This window comes from Tamandua tetradactyla, chromosome 5 (assembly GCF_023851605.1).
Source record: "Tamandua tetradactyla isolate mTamTet1 chromosome 5, mTamTet1.pri, whole genome shotgun sequence".
Taxonomy (NCBI): domain Eukaryota; kingdom Metazoa; phylum Chordata; class Mammalia; order Pilosa; family Myrmecophagidae; genus Tamandua; species Tamandua tetradactyla.
In genome coordinates this window covers 31,248,686-31,269,595 of record NC_135331.1, presented here as the reverse complement: position 1 = coordinate 31,269,595, position 20,910 = coordinate 31,248,686, and the positions used below count along the sequence as shown (strand labels likewise).

The 20,910-nt window shown below is 42.4% G+C and overlaps 2 protein-coding genes across 14 annotated transcripts in view; one reads left to right on the top strand and one right to left on the bottom strand.

Annotated features, from left to right (window-relative positions):
- EIF4ENIF1 (eukaryotic translation initiation factor 4E nuclear import factor 1) overlaps window positions 1–3,885 on the bottom strand; it is a 70,199-nt gene extending 66,314 nt beyond the window's left edge. The window contains exons 1-3 of one of the 3 annotated variants that reach the window (XM_077160492.1): window positions 3,781–3,885; window positions 2,709–2,950; window positions 1,148–1,270 (exon numbers count right to left, since the gene is read on the bottom strand). In XM_077160492.1, the coding sequence (XP_077016607.1) occupies window positions 1,148–1,243 (96 nt within the window). In that variant the 5' untranslated portion in view covers window positions 1,244–1,270; window positions 2,709–2,950; window positions 3,781–3,885. Of the gene's footprint in view, window positions 1–1,147; window positions 1,271–1,899; window positions 1,997–2,200; window positions 2,312–2,708; window positions 2,951–3,780 lie in introns of those variants that run through there. The other 2 variants (XM_077160490.1, XM_077160491.1) reach the window with 2 other exon arrangements.
- The window catches only part of SFI1 (SFI1 centrin binding protein), a 130,853-nt gene continuing 111,473 nt past the window's right edge, over window positions 1,531–20,910 (top strand). For 9 of the 11 annotated variants that reach the window (XM_077160487.1, XM_077160488.1, XM_077160486.1 and 6 more), the window contains exons 1-2: window positions 6,209–6,293; window positions 9,615–9,743. In XM_077160487.1, coding sequence (XP_077016602.1) covers window positions 9,721–9,743 — 23 coding nt within the window. In that variant the 5' untranslated portion in view covers window positions 6,209–6,293; window positions 9,615–9,720. Of the gene's footprint in view, window positions 1,613–6,208; window positions 6,294–9,377; window positions 9,414–9,614; window positions 9,744–20,910 lie in introns of those variants that run through there. The other 2 variants (XM_077160479.1, XM_077160480.1) reach the window with 2 other exon arrangements.

The following is a 20,910-nucleotide window of genomic DNA, read 5'->3' as shown; positions in this document are numbered from 1 at the left end:
TTGATAAGACCAAATTTGAATGCAGAACTAAACGGGAATTTTTAAAGCTTTCTACAAGGATACTTTTAACTCACATTTATGCCCAGATTGTACTAAGACAGCAATTAGCCAGGAAACTTCTCACATCTGAAAACACTTTTTTTTCAATAGGAGAAGCCCAGTTTTTAAAAAAATGTTAAAAACAAATATTACTCTGACAGTGTTTAGTACTTTACTGAGTAAGTGAGAACAGTGGCAATGATAAACAAATAAGGCCTGCCTTATAACATTTCCACGCAATATCCCCTGGGAAGCCACGACAATAACTTCTTAAAGTGCATGACAGGGTCTATACTAAGGATATATCATAGATATGGGCCAAAATGGAATATATCCTTCTTGTCAACAGCCACAATTGCTTTAATACTGTTCAACACATTCTGTGGGTGCCAGTCCAATACATTTCAGGAAGTCAGAAATTAATTCAGTTTCACTGAGCCCTGTCAACCCCTTAAGAACCATTCAGTAGCCAATGAGATACCAAAGCAATATTTTAACAGATATAAAACCTCAAGGTGATTTTTTTTACCTCCAGGGAAAAGCAGGTATATAGATGCACAGATTAAAATCACTGCAAGTTTCTAGCTAGGCAAAACATAATTGAAGTCTTACTTTTGCGAGTCCATCTCCAATTTGTCATAGTAAGTAAAAAGCAAAATTAAAAATCCAGTTATCCTGATTAAGCACACCAAAACACAATCTTTGGGGAAGTCAACTTTCAAGGAAACTTTCAATGTAGGGGACACTGATTTTGTTAAATATTCAGGGGCTGAAATTCTTACACGATGAGAGTTTAGAGAATAAATAACATACCAATTACATAGATGTTGAACTTGCATGACAACATATACTGATCTACAAACTCATATGGGATTTGAAGTAATTACCCCTTCACCTGAAAGTTACTTTGAAGCAAATTTCAGGTTAAAGTCTTGGTATTCACACTTTCCCCAAAAAAGTTTACCAATGCTTTACTAAATGTTGTTAACATTTAGTACAATGAGTCAGAATGATTCTACCACTTTAGATAATACTAATGAGATGCCTACACAATGTTACTAACTTCCCTAACTATAAAGAAACACTATTTCATTAGTAACAAACCTACTTTTGTATAGCGATGGGGGGATTTAGAGGCCGGCAGCTTCTTCAGGTCAAAGAAAGCATCTCCATTTTCTGTTTCACCCACACTCCTCCTGTCCATGGCTTCTCAATCTACAATACTTTGCACCTGGAAGATAAATCAGCACAAAATTGTCGCTGAGAACAGTAAGCTTTCAGATCTTGGCTATTTAAGAAACAGAACCCTGTTCATTTCTTAAAAGGGCTTAGCATTAAAAAATAAACCCTCACTCAACGATTATGTTTTAACCACTTGGAAATAGAACCACTAAGGTTTACTTCTGCCTCCTAGTATAGCATTCTCAGCCTCAACAAGGTAAGGAAAGCAGAAGTGGAAGGTACCTAACTCAGGGTACAGCCTGTAGGCAGTTTTAATCCAAAGAGAAACCAAGATGACTGTCACCCATGGGACGTTCGGACAGTGGTGGTGAAGTTCTCAGAGTGGGGGCAGGTAAGAAATTGGTTGGGACTGAGGATCCGGGAAGTCGGGCTACTGTAAAGTGCCTGTCACTTGCCAATGGACGGCGCCAGCTGCCCCTTGTTAGCCGGGGGGCAGGGACTGGGCCTGCGCGCCCCTCGCTTGGGCGGCCGCACCTGTGGCCCTGTCAGGGACGCCCGCGGCAAAGGATGAACGAGCGCCGGCTTCAGCTCCGAGACTCGGCTCCCACGGCCACGATCCCAACCCCAGGCCCCTGGCCAGGTGGCCACCTCCGGAAGAAGGGTGGGGACGGTACTCACGGAGGGGAAGCGGGCCGGAGGGATCGGGGAGGCCGAGTCCCCCGGCCCGAGCGCCCCAAGCTGGAGCCGGCGCAGGCCCGCCGCCGTCCGCCCCGGCCCGGCCCGGCGGCTCGGGCCCCGCCAGCCCGCCCGCTGCCTGCCGGCCGCCCCGCGGACCTCGCGCCCCTGCCCGCCCCCTGCGCGCGCCCCGGCGCCCGCGCTCACGCACGCGACCCCGGGAACCTCGCGCCCGCGCCCCTGCTGCCCCCGCGGGCCCTGGCGCGCGGCGCCCCGGGCCCCGTCGCCGCTGCCGGGCCCTTACTCGGCGCCTCCGTCGCTCGGCGGCCCTTCGGCACGACCGCCGCTCCCTTCCCCGCCGCCCGCGCCGATGCGAGCGCTGCTCCCCGCGGCCTTCGCTCTCGCCCCCCCACCCGTTCGGGCTGTCTCTCTTCAGCCGCCGTAACTGCGGCCCGGCCCTTTGCCCCTCCTTCCCGGCGCCCTACCCCTTAATAACTCCCTCCACGCACCCGGACCCCAGTGCCGCCGCCGCGCTCCCGGATGTGAGGTGGCTGCAGTTGTGCCGGGCGGAAAAGAGAAACACCACAGGGCGCTCCCCGCGCGCCGGTCCCTTCGCTGTTCGGGCGGCGGGCGGGCGGAGGGGCGAGGCGGCTGAGGTAGGGTAAGGGCGGCGGCGGGGGCAGCGGAAGTCCGACTCTGTGCGCACAGGCGGCCGCCGCGGGCAGCCCCGGGGAGGGCGCCGCGTTCCCACGAGCGCGGTGGGGGCGGGGCGGGCGGTGCTGGGGCCCGAGACCCGAGCTCGTCGGCGCTACCTGGAAGGCGGCGGTGGGGAAGAGGTCCTTAGTCGGAGGCCTGACGACTCCTGCTAGCGGGCGCTGCGTTCGTACGGTTCCCAAGGGTTGAGAACCTTCGGGCTTCGGCGGTAGCAGTCTGAGTAGAGGGCAACTTGGGGGCTTTGGAGCCTTCCAGTCTCGGGCTCGAACCTCAGCTGTTTCTTGGTAGTGATGCGATTTGGGGAAAGCTCTGCCTTTTCTGTACTTCACCCTTCTCGTTTCTGGGAGGAATAAGGGAGGTTACGCTTTCCTGCCAGTTTGCTACGATTGCTTTTGATAAGATAAAGGTGACTGACAGATTCTTTGAAATGTTCCTTCCCGCCCATAACCTGAATCCTTTCACAGCCTGCGTGGGAAGGGGAAGCGTAGTGTAGATGGAGGAAAATGAGCTGGTGAATGTCAAGCGCCTCGGCACATGCTGCCGAGATCCAGATTGACAAGGGGCACAGAAATGTAAATATAATCTTCATGCTCTGGGAGAAGGTAAAACTGGGAGGATGCTAACCCTTTCACAGGGCTGTTGTCAAGATTAAATGAGATAAAGTGGGTAAAATAAAGCTTTTATACGTAACATTTTTTCTTTAAGCCTTATATACAGCACAGGACATTATACGTGTTCAAACAATGGTGGTATTGATTATTTAAAAGCCAAGTTTCTTTGGGCATCCAGGTTATTCCTAAAGCAGCTTGGGAAGACAGGTCTAATCTCTTTGCCATTATGGAATAGTGGAGAAGGCCTATTCTTTGAAGATATGAATGTGTCTCTTCTACCACTTAGGGTGAAACCACAGCCAATCAGTTAATCTCTCTGGACCTCACTTTTTTCATCTGTCAAATGTGGATGACTACCTACTTTTCAGGCTTGTAGAGGGAATTACATTTATAACAAACCATCCGAAAATTTAGTGGCTTAGACCAACATTTTATTTTGCTCATGCATGAATCTGCAGTTTGGGCAAAGGGCACCTGGGAATCATTTTTGCTCCATTCAGCATCAGGTGGGGCAGCCAAAAGCTGAAGTCTAGAATCATCTGAAGGCCCAGTTACTCACCTGTTTGGCAGCTGATGCTGGTTGTGAGCTGAGACTACTGGGGCTGTTGGCTGGAGCACTCAGGCAAACGGCCTCTCCCTGTGGCCTGAGCATCCTCAAGGTGGCCGCTGGATTCCAAGGGCAAGGTTTCCGGAGAGAAGGAGAGAACCGGTTACTTTATTGTCTTTTCTAACTTTGCCTCCAAAGTGACTCTTGTCAGTTCTGCTACATACCACAAAGTAAATCACGAAATCTGTCTTATATTCAAGAAGCAGGGAATTCAGACTCCACCTTTATATGGGAAGAATGTCAAAAAAAATTGTGGGTATGTTTTTAAAACTGCCACATAATCATGCATGAATTCAGGGCGCATGACATTGTGGCTATCGTGCCTTTGGCCTGCAGCTAATTTCTGGGCCTTCAGATCCATCCTGGCTATGGACCTACTCTTCCACTAGACTCTTCTTTAATGCTCTGGGTTTCACTCACCTCTTACTTTTGAAAGTCTGTCCTTAAAAAAGAAGACAATTACTCCCAAGGAATGAAAGTGATAATTTACTAAGGAAGAGCATTTAAAAACTTTAACCTGTGCCTGTACAAAAGCTAGTGGCTTGCAAATCTTTGTCTCTTTGTAGCTTTTGAATGTTATTTTCCTTGGCAGGAATGATAATTTGTAATTTGAATACCACTTTTGCAACTATTAATTAATTTGCAGTTTTTATGATGAGGAAACCACTTGAGAGAGTGAGTGAATCAAAGAGAGACGTGACATTCTTTTTCTTTACTAAATATTTGTAAATATTTACTAAACATTTACACAGTTTATTTTGAGTTGTTAGCTCAATGGGTGGCATAAGGGGATTCAGGTTTAGTCACCTGGGGAAGTTGGCAGTCCAAGAATAATAGAGAAGCAAATGAAAATATTGGAAACCTAGAAAATTCCAAGAGCACTCAGCCCAGGGTCACTATATTTATTAGCCTCGCCTCAGAAGGTTGAGATTATGCTGCAACTACCCTGGCTTTTTCCTACTCAAGAGTTTTTCTTGTTTCAAGGATAATCTCTAGTTCCAAGAAACTGGGATTTTGTGAACAGTTTCACAGTTGTGGCATTACTGGTTAAGGACTAGATAGACATTAGGAGTTATTAAGGGACTTCCAAAGACATGCAGCAAATTATTGGCAGAGCCTAGACTCTCTGGCACTTACTTCTCTGAGTTTACATAGTGGGGAGTACTTAACAAATAGTCTGATACCAAGTAAATGCTGATGTACTAGCTATTGTTTTTATATATTATCTTTCCCAACAGTACTAATCGTTTTCATTATAACTCAGGTGGAAATGCCTCTCATCCCTTCCTAAATTAGACAAAGCTGAGGGTGGTAAATATGCAGACAGGAAGAAAGCATCAGCAAATCAGCTGAAACATCTAGAAAGTGTGTTTGATTTATCCTGAATGTCACAATTTATAAAAGTTTTATACAAAAGTGCCTATAAGGAAGACTAATTTTACAGTAAAGATTAATTACAGTGTTAATTAGGACTTTGAAACCCACCAAATTATTATTAACTATTTGGCTATACAGCTTCAAGTAAGAGTCGTGGTCAGTTCATTAAAGTAGAAAGTCTTTTTTTTTTTTTAGAACGTCTCCTTTAAACACTTAAAAGTACAACAATTAATACATGTGGAAAATAGAACAAATACAAATGACCCGATTCTAACCCTGACATCCAACAGCAGCTATTTTTCCTCTTTTATGCTTTTTTTTAACATAAAATCATTCAAGCATCTTGATGCATAATGTTAGCCTTTGCTCTTTTCACCAGAAATCTCACATCCTTTCAGATGCTTTACAAAGCCCTTGAAGTAAGTATACCAAAATGTCTACCTACTTTGCCCCATCCCCAAGATTATCAGTGACCACAAATGAAAAGTAAATATTTACATTACGAACAGTCAGTGCTTATCAATTACTTTTTGGTGATACGTGTTATAAGAGATCAGCTCGGGATAGCCCTAATTAGTGGGTTCCGTAACACCCCATCCCATCTCTCGCTCAACTGCGGGTTCTGACCCTTTCCCGGTTGATCTCCCCGGTCCGCGCAAGCGCTTGCCCTACCCCACGGGACTCGGCCGCCTCTCCCAGGCATTCAAGGAGAGCCCAGAGCCAGAGGGGCTCGGTCCGCGCCACCCCTCGCGCAAGAGGTAAAGACGCCACCGTGGGGCTGGCCGACCAGGGATTCCATTCCGCATGTTGGAGCGGACTCGCTTTGCAGGCCAGCAACCCGCAGCCGGGGTAGAGGCGCGGCTCACCGCCGCCGGAGGCTGCGCGAGCTCCGGGGCTCCCGGCCGAGCGTCGCTTCGCGTGCGCCGCGTCACGTCACCATGGAGACGAGGGCGGGGCTGTCGTCGCCGCGCGCGGGAAGCGCCGAGGCGAGCAGTCACGGCGCAGGCGCGGGCGAGGCTGGTCCGAGTCTGGGTTGCTCACGCCGCTGCTATTCCCCAGCGCGAGGTCAGCGGGTTCAGGTTCCCCAGGTACGAGGCGCCAGGCGCTTTGTCCTCGGCGGCGTGCGCACATCGGTCCGAGCTGGGCCGGGTGGTTTCTCCGCTGTCGAGCGTCGGCTTCGGGCGGTGGGCCGCGAGGGGAGTGGAAAGTGAGGGGAGAGCTTGCAGGACGGCGCGGGGTTCCGCGGAGAGCTCGTTAGTGCGCTCCCGCACATGACCGCGGGAAGGGCCCCAACCGAGCTCCGAGAGGCCAGCATAGAAACACCACGAGCCCTCCCCCGCCGTGGGGAGTTGGTGTTCCATTTTTATTTGCTCAGAGGCGGTCCAGCCTACTCTTTAACGTGTGTGTGGGTGTTCTGTGTAAATACGTGTTGAGTGAATGCCCCTTGAGACCTGGGTTCGAGTTCTACCCCCGCCACTTTTTAGCCGGTGAAATTGGGTCCCTATAAAATGTATATATAAAATGGAGATAGTACCAGCACCTACCGAATGGGGTGGTTGCGAGTATGCACTTAGGTAATTTAGAAAAAGTGCTTAGTACTGTTTGGTATAAATGTCATTAGGATGTCTGATCTATACGTTTTAAATGCGTGGTACCCTCCTAAGTGCCGTGAACATTGCAAGGCTTGGAGGTGTCAGGAAAACGTTTCTGGAAGAAGTAGTAGAAATGCATTCGGGGCTTTAAACAGCCGTTTAGAAAATGTTCTCTATTAGGGTTATTCATTTCTCAGTCTCGTGACAGTCTGCAAAATAAACCGAATTTTTAAAGATTTTTTTTTACACTAACATTTATGTTTTTCACAGTTACATAGTTTAAAAGTTAAATACTAAAAACTTAGAATAAAAGGTGGCCTCCAGCTCCAATTTCTATTCTTCTTTCTAACAATTTCTCCTGATGTTATTTCTAAATTGGAAGTAAATGCCCTTATACTTATATTTCATGATTTGCCAGTTTTGTGCATTTTGTACTGTCTAGCTCTCTCTCAGTTTCCTTAGGTCACCTCTGCAACATGGTTGTTTGGTAATTTGTTGTTAAATTAATGGTCAGTGTTTACATTATATGACAAAATAACACTGCTGAGCTAAGTAGAGTGCAGTTCTTGTACATTGTATCCGAGAACTAGTAATCGTCTTTTTTTCATTTCTCTAATATTCCATGCACATTTTTTATGAGTGCTTCAACGTTTCTTGCTTAGTAATTTTTTCTGTAGTCCCCAAACCATCAATTCCATTTTTTTCCTTAAAACTTCCTCCTTCTGTTCCATTCTCATCTGGCGACTCTGTGCCTGCAGCACTCATTTCTAATCCAGAAACTTCCTTTCATATCTGTTCTGGAATTTGCTTCTTTTTCCTCTTCTCCTGAGTTAGAGTCACCATTGCCTCAATCCCCTGTGATTTGTTTGTTTTTCTTTGTTGATTTCTTTCCTTGGTTTCGGGGACATATTTCCCTGTAACTTATTTTTATTGAGTTATAATTCACCCACTCAAAATGTGCAATTCAGAGGTTTTTACTGTTTTCATAGAGTTGTGAAACCATCACCAAAATCAGTTTAGTGACATTTTCATTACCTTCAAAATAAATAACTTATCTGTTAACAGTCATTCCATTTTGTGAGCCCCAGCCCTAAGCAAACCACCAATTACTTCTTATCTCTTTAGATTTGCCTGTTCTGGATATTTCGTATCAGTGGAATTATATATGTGGTCCTTTGGGAATGGCCTTTTTCATTTAGCATTATTTTCAAGGTTCTTCAATATTTTAGCATGCAACAGTACCTTCATTCAGTCTGCTCAGTTGTGACTTGTGGGTTCAGCCCCGGGAGCCTTTCTTTGGTCCTTCAAATCTCACCTTTTCTAGGGTTCTGTGTGGCCTGCTTCTGTTTAGTACCTCCCCTCCTCCTACAAGTTTCCACTTCCTCAGATCTGTTAGATCAGTTAATTTTCCTCTAGCTACACATAGGTTTGTAGAAATCTCATCTATGCTCTCTTCTCCCATGTTTGCACCTTACCCTTTGCTTCCCTCTTGGGTGGTGATGCCAGTGTGTTTAATTGGTGTCCACTCCTAAAAATCGGTGTTTTTCCTGTGTTACCTTTTGTGTCGGAGTATCATTCTGTGTCTTCCAACTCAGAAGCAAATTTATATTCGTAGTTACCCTAACTGGGAGCAAACACATGTCCTAGTCTTTCTGGTATCTATAGATCTTAGTTATGGGGTTCCAGACATTGTTTTAGGCTCTAGAGATATGATACTGAGAAGGTTAGTTGTAGCCCTTATTTCATAAGTGTTTTTAATCTGGTTGGTAAGGCATACATCTACAAGTTGTTAGAATTGTTAGCACAGGATACATAACGAAAGGAAGTCCTGGGCCACAAATAACATTTCACAGAATCATTGTAACAGAAACATAAATCTAAGGCAATGGCTCATGAATTGTAGCAGTATTTCACCAAAACCCCCTATCTGAAGCCTCTTTCAATTTGATTTATGTACAGAAAAACACTAATGGTGATTTGTGTTACTTGGAGTATGGTACCACAAAGGCTGGGACGTAAGTTTGATCTCAGTGAGGAGTGCTTTCACTTTGTACAGGTAAACGCTTTTCCGGCTAATTCTCTATCTCATTGTCATTGAAATATGGTCTTATTTATAAGGGTGACTAGTTATGGAAAGATATATCTCATTATAAATGCATCACAATTACCCATCATAGGACCTGCCCACTTGATTAGCTTGTCTGTGTACTTACATCTTACTCCTTTGCCTTACTACTATTCTTTGCACAAAGAAGTAAACAAAAGCTATATATATTTATTCCATTCATAATGAATATTATTGGTAGAAATTACCACCAAATGGAAATGAAAACTATACACATTAACATCGACTAGTGATCAAAACCTGCCTGAAGACTCTTGTAGGTAACACTGACAATTGTAAAAATTTGTCTGGGAAAAAGCAAGAGTTGATAGAAAAACTCTTGTACTCTGCGTGGTGTTCTATGAGCATTAACTGGACGGAAAGAATGAGCCGGTCACACCTTTTGACTGCAACTCAGTCTCTTCTCAGCTTCCTTCTTAAATAACTTTTAATTTTTTTTCTTATTGCATGGGCAGGCACCAGGAATCAAACCCGGGTCTCCAGCATGGCAGGTAAGAATTCTGCCTGCTAAGCCACCATGGCCTGCCCTTAAATAATATTTTAAAACTGCAGTTTAACCTTCCAAGTTCATCTAGTGTTGAATTAAGCAGGAGGGCTTAGAGATTAGGAGTTAGCCCATGCCCATTGAGAAATGTAGCTTCTAAGAGGCTGAAGATAATTTATTCACCCCCACCCCTTTTTTTCCCTTATAGTTAGAAGGGGAAGATCAAAGACTTTGATTCATGAAGAATTGGCTTACTAAGAAGTGCCTATCAAGCTTGCTGATTGAATTTCCACCAAAAAGGAATTAAACTGAGAATGGAGAGGAAGTTTGACTCTAGGTAAGTGATGGGACTTGAAAAAGAAAAGTGAAATGATGGTCCATATAAAATTCTTTAAACTTTTTGTGTGTGAGAGAATAAGTTTTTCCCCTAAATCATAAGTGGTGAGATTGAAACTATGGGTAAGGATTTTTCTTTTTTGTTTTTGTGAATTTCTGGAGTGTAATGACCATTTCATATGTTATATTGCAGTCAGAAACTCTTTTGAGTGTGTGGAAATATCCATCTTTAAAATTCTAGTTTGGAGCAGAAGTGAGGTTGATTTTCGTGCTTGTTATATGTCTCTTACTTTCGAACCATGGTTGCTTTCAGCCTACATTAATGTTCTTTCTTTTCCTCCTCTCCCCTCCCATCCCTTTCCCCTCCTTTTCCCTCCCCCTTCCCTTCCCTCTCCTCCTTTACCTTTCCACTCCCTCCCCTTCTTTTTCTCTCTCTTTCTTTCTTGTGGTAACATATATATATATAACAAAATTTGCCTTTTTAATCATTTTTATGTATACAATTCAGTGGCATTGACTACTTTCATGATGTTATGCTGCCATCACCAACTACCCATTACCAGAACTTTTCTTGTCACCCCAAGCAGAAACTCTGTCCCTATTAAACATTAATTTCCCCTTTTCCCTTCTTCCCCCCACCCATGGAAACCTGTAATCTACTTTCTGTCTCTCTGAATTTGCATACTCTGGTTATTTCATATATATGGAATCATATGAAGTCTGTTCTTTTGTGTTTTGTTTATTTTACTTAGCTTGATGTTTTCAGGGTTCACCCAAGTTGTCACATATATCAGAACTTCACTCCTTTTTTATGGCTGAGTAGTATTCCGTTATAGGAATATACCAAATTTTGTTTGTCCATTCATCTACCAATGAACACTGGATTGTTTCCACCTTTCAGCTATAGTGGATGCTGCTGCTATGAACATTGGTGTACAAGTATTTGAGCCCCTGCTTTCAGTTATTTGATGTATATACCTATGAATAAAGATTCCAGGTCATATGGTAACTCTATGTTTGCCTTTTCAAAGAACTGCCAAACAGTTTTACACAGCAACTGCACCATTTTACATTCCCGCCAGCAATGCATGAAGGTTCCTATTTCTCCACATTCTCAACAACACTTGTTTGTTCCTGTTTTTCTTATGACAACCTAGTGGATATGGAGCATAATGTCATTATGGTTTGAATTTGCATTTCCCTAATTCCTAACGATGTTGAACATCTTTTCATGTGGTTGTTGACCACTTGTATAGCTTCTTTGGACAAATGTCTATTCAAATCCTTTGTGCATTTTTTAATTGGCTTGCTTATCTTTTTTTTTTCTTCAAATAGAGAAGGAGTTTATTACTAGGCATGTATTGCTTGTCTTTTGGTTGTTTGGCTACAGGTCTTCTTATATATTTTGAATATTAATTCTTTATCAGAGATATGATTTCCAGATATTTTCTCCATTCTGTAAGTTGTTTCACTTTCTTATTAAAGTTTTTGATGCGCGGAAGTTTTTAATTTGGGGGATGTGGTAATTAGGCTCAGGTGTCAACTTGGCCAGGTGAAGGTGCCTAATTCTGTCGCTGTGGACATGAGCCAAGGCACGTGAGTCTCATCTGTCACTGATTACATCTGCTGTCAGCTAGGAGGCATGCCTGCTGCAATGAATGATGTTTGATTTAATTGGCTGGATGCTTAAATGAGAGAGCTCAATGTAGCACAGCCGAGGCAGCTCAGCATATCTTATCTCAGCACTCACAGCTCAGCCCAGGCCTTTGGAGATGCAGAAAGAAATCACCCCGGGGACAGTTGTTGGAACCCAGAGGCCTGGAGAGAAGGCCATTAGAGATCACCCTGTGCCTTCCCATGTAAGAAAGAACCTCAGTTGAAAGTTAGCTGCCTTTCCTCTGAAGAACTATACATTTTTAACTAAATAAATCCCCTTTTATTAAAAGCCAGTCCATTTCTGGTGTATTGCATTCTGGCAGCTAGCAAACTAGAACAGGGGAATTCCAATTTATTTTTCTTTTTATTCATGCTTTTGGTATCTTATCTGAGAATCCATTGTTTAGTACAAGATTCTGAAGATTTTCCTCTAATGGTTTGATAGGTTTAGCTCTTGCATTTTAGTCATTGATCGATATTGAGTTATTTTTATATATGATGAGGTATGGGCCGAATTTCATTCTTTTGCATGTAGATACACAGTTTTCTCAGTACCATGTGTTGAAGAGATAGTTCTTTCCCCCATTGAGTGGATTTGGAATTCTTGTCAAAAATCAGTTGGCCGTAGATGTATTTATTTCTGAATGCTCAGTTCTATTCCACTGATTTCTGTGTTCTCTTGCTAATACCACACTGTTTTGATTACTGTTGCTTTGTATTAAGTTTTGAAGTGGGGAAGTGTGAGTCCTCCAACCTTGTTCCTCTTCTTTTTCAAGATTGTTTTGGCTATTTGGAGTACCTTGCCATTCTGTAGATTTTGATGATTGACTTTTCCGTTTCTGCAAAACAACAACAAAGCTGCTAATATATATTTTTTTTTATTAATTAACAGAAAAAAAGAAATTAACCCAACATTTAGAAATCATACCATTCTACATATGCAATCAGTAATTCTTAACATCATCACATAGATGCATGATCATCGTTTCTTAGTACATTTGCATCGGTTTAGAAGAACTAGCAACACAACAGAAAAAGATATAGAATGTTAATATAGAGAAAAAAAATAAAAATAATAATAGTAAAAAAAAAAAAACCCTATAGCTCAGATGCAGCTTCATTCAGTGTTTTAACATGATTACTTTACAATTAGGTATTATTGTGCTGTCCATTTTTGAGTTTTTGTATCCTGTTGCACAGTCTGTATCCCTTCAGCTCCAATTACCCATTATCTTACCCTGTTTCTAACTCCTGCTGGACTCTGTTACCAATGACATATTCCAAGTTTTTTCTAGAATGTCCGTTCACATCAGTGGGACCATACAGTATTTGTCCTTTAGTGTTTTGGCTAGACTCACTCAGCATAATGTTCTCTAAATCATCCATGTTATTACATGCTTCATAAGTTTATCCTGTCTTAAAGCTGCATAATATTCCATCGTATGTATATACCACAGTTTGTTTAGCCACTCTTCTGTTGATGGACATTTTGGCTGTTTCCATCTCTTTGCAATTGTAAATAACGCTGCTATAAACATTGGTGTGCAAACGTCCGTTTGTGTCTTTGCCCATAAGTCCTTTGAGTAGATACCCAGCAATGGTATTGCTGGGTCGTATGGCAATTCTATATTCAGCTTTTTGAGGAACCGCCAAACTGCCTTCCACAGTGGTTGCACCATTTGACGTTCCCACCAACAGTGGATAAGTGTGCCTCTTTCTCCACATCCTCTCCAGCACTTGTCATTTTCTGTTTTGTTGATAATGGCCATTCTGGTGGGTGTGAGATGATATCTCATTGTGGTTTTGATTTGCATTTCTCTAATGGCCAGGGACATTGAGCATCTCTTCATGTGCCTTTTGGCCATTTGTATTTCCTCTTCTGATAGGTGTCTGTTCAAGTCTTTTTCCCATTTTGTAATTGGGTTGGCTGTCTTTTTGTTGTTGAGTTGAACGATCTCTTTATAAATTCTGGATATTAGACCTTTATCTGATATGTCATTTCCAAATATTGTCTCCCATTGTGTAGGCTGTCTTTCTACTTTCTTGATGAAGTTCTTTGATGCACAAGAGTGTTTAATTTTGAGGAGCTCCCATTTATTTATTTCCTTCTTCAGTGTTCTTGCTTTAGGTTTAAGGTCCATAAAACCGCCTCCAATTGTAAGTTTCATAAGATATCTCCCAACATTTTCCTCTAACTGTTTTATGGTCTTAGACCTAATGTTTAGATCTTTGATCCATTTTGAGTTAACTTTTGTATAGGGTATGAGATATGGGTCTTCTTTCATTCTTTTGCATATGGATATCTAGTTCTCTAGGCACCATTTATTGAAGAGACTGTTCTGTCCCAGGTGAGTTGGCTTGACTGCCTTATCAAAGATCAAATGTCCATAGATGAGAGGGTCTATATCTGAGCACTCTATTCGATTCCATTGGTCGATATATCTATCTTTATGCCAATACCATGCTGTTTTGACCACTGTGGCTTCATAATATGCCTTAAAGTCAGGCAGCGTGAGACCTCCAGCTTCGTTTTTTTTCAAGATGTTTTTAGCAATTCGGGGCACCCTGCCCTTCCAGATAAATTTGCTTATTGGTTTTTCTATTTCTGAAAAATAAGTTGTAGGGATTTGGATTGGTATTGCATTGAATCTGTAAATCACTTTAGGTAGGATTGACATCTTAACTATATTTAGTCTTCCAATCCATGAACACGGTATGCCCTTCCATCTATTTAGGTCTTCTGTGATTTCTTTTAACAGTTTTTTGTAGTTTTCTTTATATAGGTTTTTTGTCTCTTTAGTTAAATTTATTCCTAGGTATTTTATTCTTTTAGTTGCAATTGTAAATGGGATTCGTTTCTTGATTTCCCCCTCAGCTTGTTCATTACTAGTGTATAGAAATGCTACAGATTTTTGAATGTTGATCTTGTAGCCTGCTACTTTGCTGTACTCATTTATTAGCTCTAGTAGTTTTGTTGTGGATTTTTCCGGGTTTTCGACGTATAGTATCATATCGTCTGCAAACAGTGATAGTTTTACTTCTTCCTTTCCAATTTTGATGCCTTGTATTTCTTTTTCTTGTCTAATTGCACTGGCTAGAACCTCCAACACGATGTTGAATAATAGTGGTGATAGTGGACATCCTTGTCTTGTTCCTGATCTTAGGGGGAAAGTTTTCAATTTTTCCCCATTGAGGATGATATTAGCTGTGGGTTTTTCATATATTCCCTCTATCATTTTAAGGAAGTTCCCTTGTATTCCTATCTTTTGAAGTGTTTTCAACAGGAAAGGATGTTGAATCTTGTCAAATGCCTTCTCTGCATCAATTGAGATGATCATGTGATTTTTCTGCTTTGATTTGTTGATATGGTGTATTACATTAATTGATTTTCTTATGTTGAACCATCCTTGCATATCTGGGATGAATCCTACTTGGTCATGATGTATAATTCTTTTAATGCGTTGTTTGATACAATTTGTTAGAATTTTGTTGAGGATTTTTGCATCTATACTCATTAGAGAGATTGGCCTGTAGTGTTTTTTTTTTGTAATATCTTTGCCTGGCTTTGGTATGAGGGTGATGTTGGCTTCATAGAATGAGTTAGGTAGTTTTCCCTCCACTTCGATTTTTTTGAAGAGTTTGAGGAGAGTTGGTACTAATTCTTTCTGGAATGTTTGATAGAATTCACATGTGAAGCCGTCTGGTCCTGGACTTTTCATTTTAGGAAGCTTTTGAATGACTAATTCAATTTCTTTACTTGTGATTGGTTTGTTGAGGCCATCTATTTCTTCTTGAATCAAAGTTGGTTGTTCATGTCTTTCCAGGAACCCGTCCATTTCCTCTAAATTGTTGTATTTATTAACGTAAAGTTGTTCATAGTATCCTGTTATTACCTCCTTTATTTCTGTGAGGTCAGTAGTTATGTCTCCTCTTCCATTTCTGATCTTATTTATTTGCATCCTCTCTCTTCTTCTTTTTGTCAATCTTGATAGGGGCCCATCAATCTTATTGATTTTCTCATAGAACCAACTTCTGGTCTTATTGATTTTCTCTATTGTTTTCATGTTTTCAATTTCATTTATTTCTGCTCTAATCTTTGTTATTTCTTTCCTTATGCTTGCTTTGGGGTTAGTTTGCTGTTCTTTCTCCAGTTCTTCCAAGTGGACAGTTAATTCCTGCATTTTTGCCTTTTCTTCTTTTGTGATATAAGCATTTAGGGCAATAAATTTCCCTCTTAGCACTGCCTTTGCTGCATCCCATAAGTTTTGATATGTTGTGTTTTCATTTTCATTCGCCTCGAGGTATTTACTAATTTCTCTTGCAATTCCTTCTTTGACCCACTGGTTGTTTAAGAGTGTGTTGTTGAGCCTCCACATATTTGTGAATTTTCTGGCACTTCGCCTATTTTTGATTTCCAACTTCATTCCTTTATGATCCGAGAAAGTGTTGTGTATGATTTCAATCTTTTTAAATTTGTTAAGACTTGCTTTGTGAGCCAGCATATGGTCTATCTTTGAGAATGATCCATGAGTACTTGAGAAAAAGGTGTATCCTGCTGTTGTGGGATGTAGTGTCCTATAAATGTCTGTTAAGTCTAGCTCATTTATAGTAATATTCAGATTCTCTATTTCTTTATTGATCCTCTGTCTAGATGTTCTGTCCATTGATGAGAGTGGTGAATTGAAGTCTCCAGCTATTATGGTATATGTGTCTATTTCCCTTTTCAGTGTTTGCAGTGTATTCCTCACGTATTTTGGGGCATTCTGGTTCGGTGCATAAATATTTATGATTGTTATGTCTTCTTGTTTAATTGTTCCTTTTATTAGCGTATAGTGTCCTTCTTTGTCTCTTTTAACTGTTTTACATTTGAAGTCTAATTTGTTGGATATTAGTATAGCCACTCCTGTTCTTTTCTGGTTGTTATTTGCATGAAATATCTTTTCCCAAGCTTTCACTTTCAACCTGTGTTTATCTTTGGGTCTAAGATATGTTTCCTGTAGACAGCATATACAAGGATCCTGTTTTTTAATCCATTCTGCCAGTCTGTGTGTTTTGATTGGGGAATTCAGTCCATTAACATTTAGTGTTATTACTGTTTGGATAATATTTTCCTCTACCATTTTGCCTTTTGTATTATATATATCATATCTGACTTTCCTTCTTTCTACACTCTTCTCCATACCTCTCTCTTCTGTCTTTTTGTATCTGACTCTAGTGCTCCCTTTAGTATTTCTTGCTGAGCTGGTCTCTTGGTCACAAATTCTCTCAGTGACTTTTTGTCTGAGAATGTTTTAATTTCTCCCTCATTTTTGAAGGACAATTTTGCTGGATATAGGAGTCTTGGTTGGCAGTTTTTCTCTTTTAGTAATTTAAATATATCATCCCACTGTCTTCTAGCTTCCATGGTTTCTGCTGAGGAATCTACACATAGTCTTATTGGGTTTCCCTTGTATGTGACAGATTGTTTTTCTCTTGCTGCTTTCAAGATCCTCTCTTTCTCTTTGACCTCTGACATTCTAAGTAGTATGTGTCTTGGAGAACGCCTATTTGGGTCTAATCTCTTTCGGGTGCGCTGCACTCCTTGGATCTGTAATTTTAGGTCTTTCATAAGAGTTGGGAAATTTTCAGTGATAATTTCTTCCATTAGTTTTTCTCTTCCTTTTCCCTTCTCTTCTCCTTCTGGGACACCCACAACATGTATATTTGTGCGGTTCATATTGTCCTTGATTTCCCTGATACCCTGTTCAAATTTTTCCATTCTTTTCCCAATAGTTTCTGTTTCCTTTTGGAATTCAGATGTTCCATCCTCCAAATCACTAATTCTATCTTCTGTCTCTTTAAATCTATCATTGTAGGTATCTATTGTTTTTTCCATCTTTTCTACTTTATCCTTCATTTCCATAAGTTCTGTGATTTGTTTTTTCAGTTTTCTATTTCTTCTTTTTGTTCAGCCCATGTCTTCTTCATGTCCTCTCTCAATTTATTGATTTTGTTTTTGAAGAGGTTTTCCATTTCTGTTCGTATATTCAGCATTAGTTGTCTCAGCTCCTGTATTTCATTTGAACTATTGGTTTGTTCCTTTGACTGGGCATATTTTCAATTTTCTGAGCGTGATCCGTTATCTTCTGCTGGCATCTGGGCATTTAGTCAGATTTCCCTGGGTGTTGGACCCAACAGGTTGAAAGATTTTTCTGTGAAATCTCTGGGTTCTGTTTTTCTTATCTTGTCCAGTAGGTGGCACTCGTGGCACACGTTTGTCTGCGGGTCCCACCAGTAAAAGGTGCTGTGGGTCCTTTAACTTTGGAAAACTCTTGCCGTGGGGGAGGTTCGCCAGCCGAAGCGGCTTGGAAGAGTGCCAGCCGGCCCGGGGGTCCAAACGTGGGGAGGGTCGCCGGCCGCCGCAGCCCGGGAGAGTGCCCGTCCGAATTTCCTAGTTGGCCTGGGGCGCCAAGCGTGGCGGGAGGGTGCTAGCCGCCGCGCTCGGGAGAGTGCACCGTTCCCAGCCGGACCGGGGAGTCACGTGTTTGGAAGGGAACCCCCCGGTCACCATTCTCCACGGCCTGGGGATTTCCGATCCAATTCTCTCAGTTGGTCCGGGGGGCCTCGCGTGGTGGGGGCGCCAGGTACCGCGGCTTGAGGGGACCGCCTGGCCAATTCTGCCAGCTGGCCCGGGAAGGAGGAGGGGAGGGACTCCGGCCGCTAGCCGCCCCGCCTGGGGAAGCCCGCGCCCCTCGGCGATCTCTCCGGAGCGGGTTCTCCCAGCCAGTCAGCCGTTCCAGGATGGGGTACGCTGTCTTTTTGATCTCTGTTGTCGCTCCGGGAGCTGTTCTGTGTCGTTTCTACTCCCCTAGTAGCTCTTCTGGAGGAGGAAAGGTGAGGATGGCAAGGCTGTCGAGGATGGTGGCGGAGGAGCCGGCGAAGGCGGAAGAGGGCATGGTGGTGATTGGAGAGCCGCTGGAGTAGGAGAAGCAAGGGAAGGATAAGATGGCGGATGGAGAGCTGCCGGAGCAGAAGGGGAAAGAGAAGGGCAAGATGGCGGCGGGAGCACCAGTGGAGAAGGGGAAAGAGAAGGGCAAGATGGCGGTGGGAGCGCTGGCAGAGAAGGGGGAAGAGGAGGGCTAGATGGCGGCGGGAGCGCCGGTGGAGAAAGAGGAAGAGGAGGGCCAGATGGCGGCGGGAGCGCCGGTGGAGAAGGGGAAAGAGGAGGGCTAGATGGCGGCGGGAGTGCCTCTGGCGGAGAAAGAGGAAGAGGAGGGCCAGACGGTGGCGGGAGCACCGGCGGAGAAGGGGGAAGAGGAGGGCTAGATGGCGGCAGGTGCCAAGCTGCTAGTATTTTTATTGGGATTGTCTTGAATCGGTAAATCACTTGGTGTAGTATTGAATACAAGATGCCTTTCCATTTATTTAGGTCTTCTTTAATTTCTTTCATCAGTATTTTGTACTTCTCAGTGTATTGTCTTTTACATCCTTGGTTAAGTCTATTCCTAGATATTTTATTCTTTTAGATGCTTTTGTAAATGGAATTATTTCTTGATTTTCTTTTCAGATTGTTCATCTTTATTAAGGTTCTTTTTTAAAAATATTTATATAAACAATGAACAAACATGCAAACATTCTTGAGATGGTTGCAGTTAATGGCTCATGATGTCATCACTAAGTTGTGTATTCATCACCATGATCATCTTTTTGAACATTTGCATCTACCCAGCAAAAGAAAGAAAAAAATAAACAAAAACCTTGTATATGCCATACCCCTTACCACTCCCTTTCGTTGACTACTAGTAGTTCAGTCTACTCAATTTATTTTAACCTTTGTTTCCCCTATTATTTATTTCATTAAAGTTCTTTTGGTTCCAAATAGCAGAATCCAACTCTTGGCCACCTAGATAAAAGAACGGAACTTAAAGAAAGAGACCAAGGCGTTGTCTCTGTGAACCAACAAACCTCAGCCCACAGGGGTAGGATATGACCTGACACAGAGCCGTTTAAGGAGCTAGGCCTCTCTTATTGCTTGTTACTTGAATCCTGTAGCTGTCATACGTCTCTGGTATAAGCAATATGTGAATTTTGAAGTGCGTAGACCATCTCTTCATATTTCAAGATATAATTTTACATTTCTGCATTTTAAAAGGTTTGGCCATGATTCTAGACACATGCTTCTAATACATGTACCTGCGCATGTGACCTTTGTGGAAAGAAATGTGCATGTGTAATCTGTGTTTACTTGTAACTTTCTGCTTGTATTCTGCTTGTATCTGTGGATTCAAGTTACTGAAGTGAATACAAACAAAGAAACTAAGGCCATGTTCTTTGGTTATACATGTTTGTAATGATAACCAAAATAAATAAATAAATAAATAAATAAATAAAGAGATAGGCCTCTAATGCTGGGCTTGCTCTGGCAGGGCTGGCAACAGTTGCAGTCCCCACTTACAAAGGCACCAGGGAGCCCATGCTGTAGGAAGCAAGTAGGTCAGCACCCTGAGAGCAGCAGGAAGCAGTGTTGAAACCCGGTCTAGTCCTGGAGGCTCTGGTTCCTACAGTTCTTTCAATTTAGAATCCTTCTGTTCTAGTTTGCTAGCTGCCGGAATGCAATATACTAGAAACAGAATGACTTTTAAAAAATGGAATTTAATAAGTTGCTAGTTTACAGTTCTAAGGCCAAGAAAATGTCCCAGTTAAAACAAGTCTATAGAAATGTCCAATCTGAGGCATCCAGAGATAGATAACTTGATTCAAGAAGGCCGATGAAGTTCATGATTTCTCTCTCAGCTGGAAGAGCACATGGTGAACACGGTCAGGGTTCCTCTCTCATGTGGAAGGGCACATGGCGAACATGGTGTCATCTGCTAGCTTTTTCTTCTGGCTTCCTATTTCATGAAGCTCCCCAGGAGGCATTTTCCTTCTTCATTTCCAAAGGTTACTGGCTTGTGAACTTTACTTCTTCTGGCTATGTAGTTCTTCTCTGCTCTCTCTGACTCTCCATTCTCCAAAATGTTTTCTCTTTTATAGGACTCCAATAAATCAATCAAGACCCACCCAAATGGGTGGAGATGTGTCTTCACCTAATCCAGTTGAACAACCACTCTTGGCTAAATCACATCATCCAGGAAGATGATCTGATTACAGTTTCAAGCATACAGTATTGAATAGGGATTATTCTACCTTTATGAAATGGGATTTTGATTAAAACATGGCTTTTCTAGGGGGCATACATCCTTCCAAACCAGCACCACTTCCAAAATCCATTAGCCAAGAAAACTCTTTGTGCTTGGTATCTTCTTCAGTTCATCACTCCAGATCTAATTTCCTCTCTACTGCATACAGGGCCCTGGTGAGAGGTTGAGGAAAGGTAGGAGAGTATGGCTGTGGTATTCATTCCCTTGGCTCCCTCTTGTAAGAGGCCTCGGGTTAGCTATGTCCCTCTATTGAAGTTATATTACCTCAGAAGGTGACAGACTCTATGTGATTCTCTCTCCATTCTGGGTTCTTTCTGGCAATTGATCACTTCC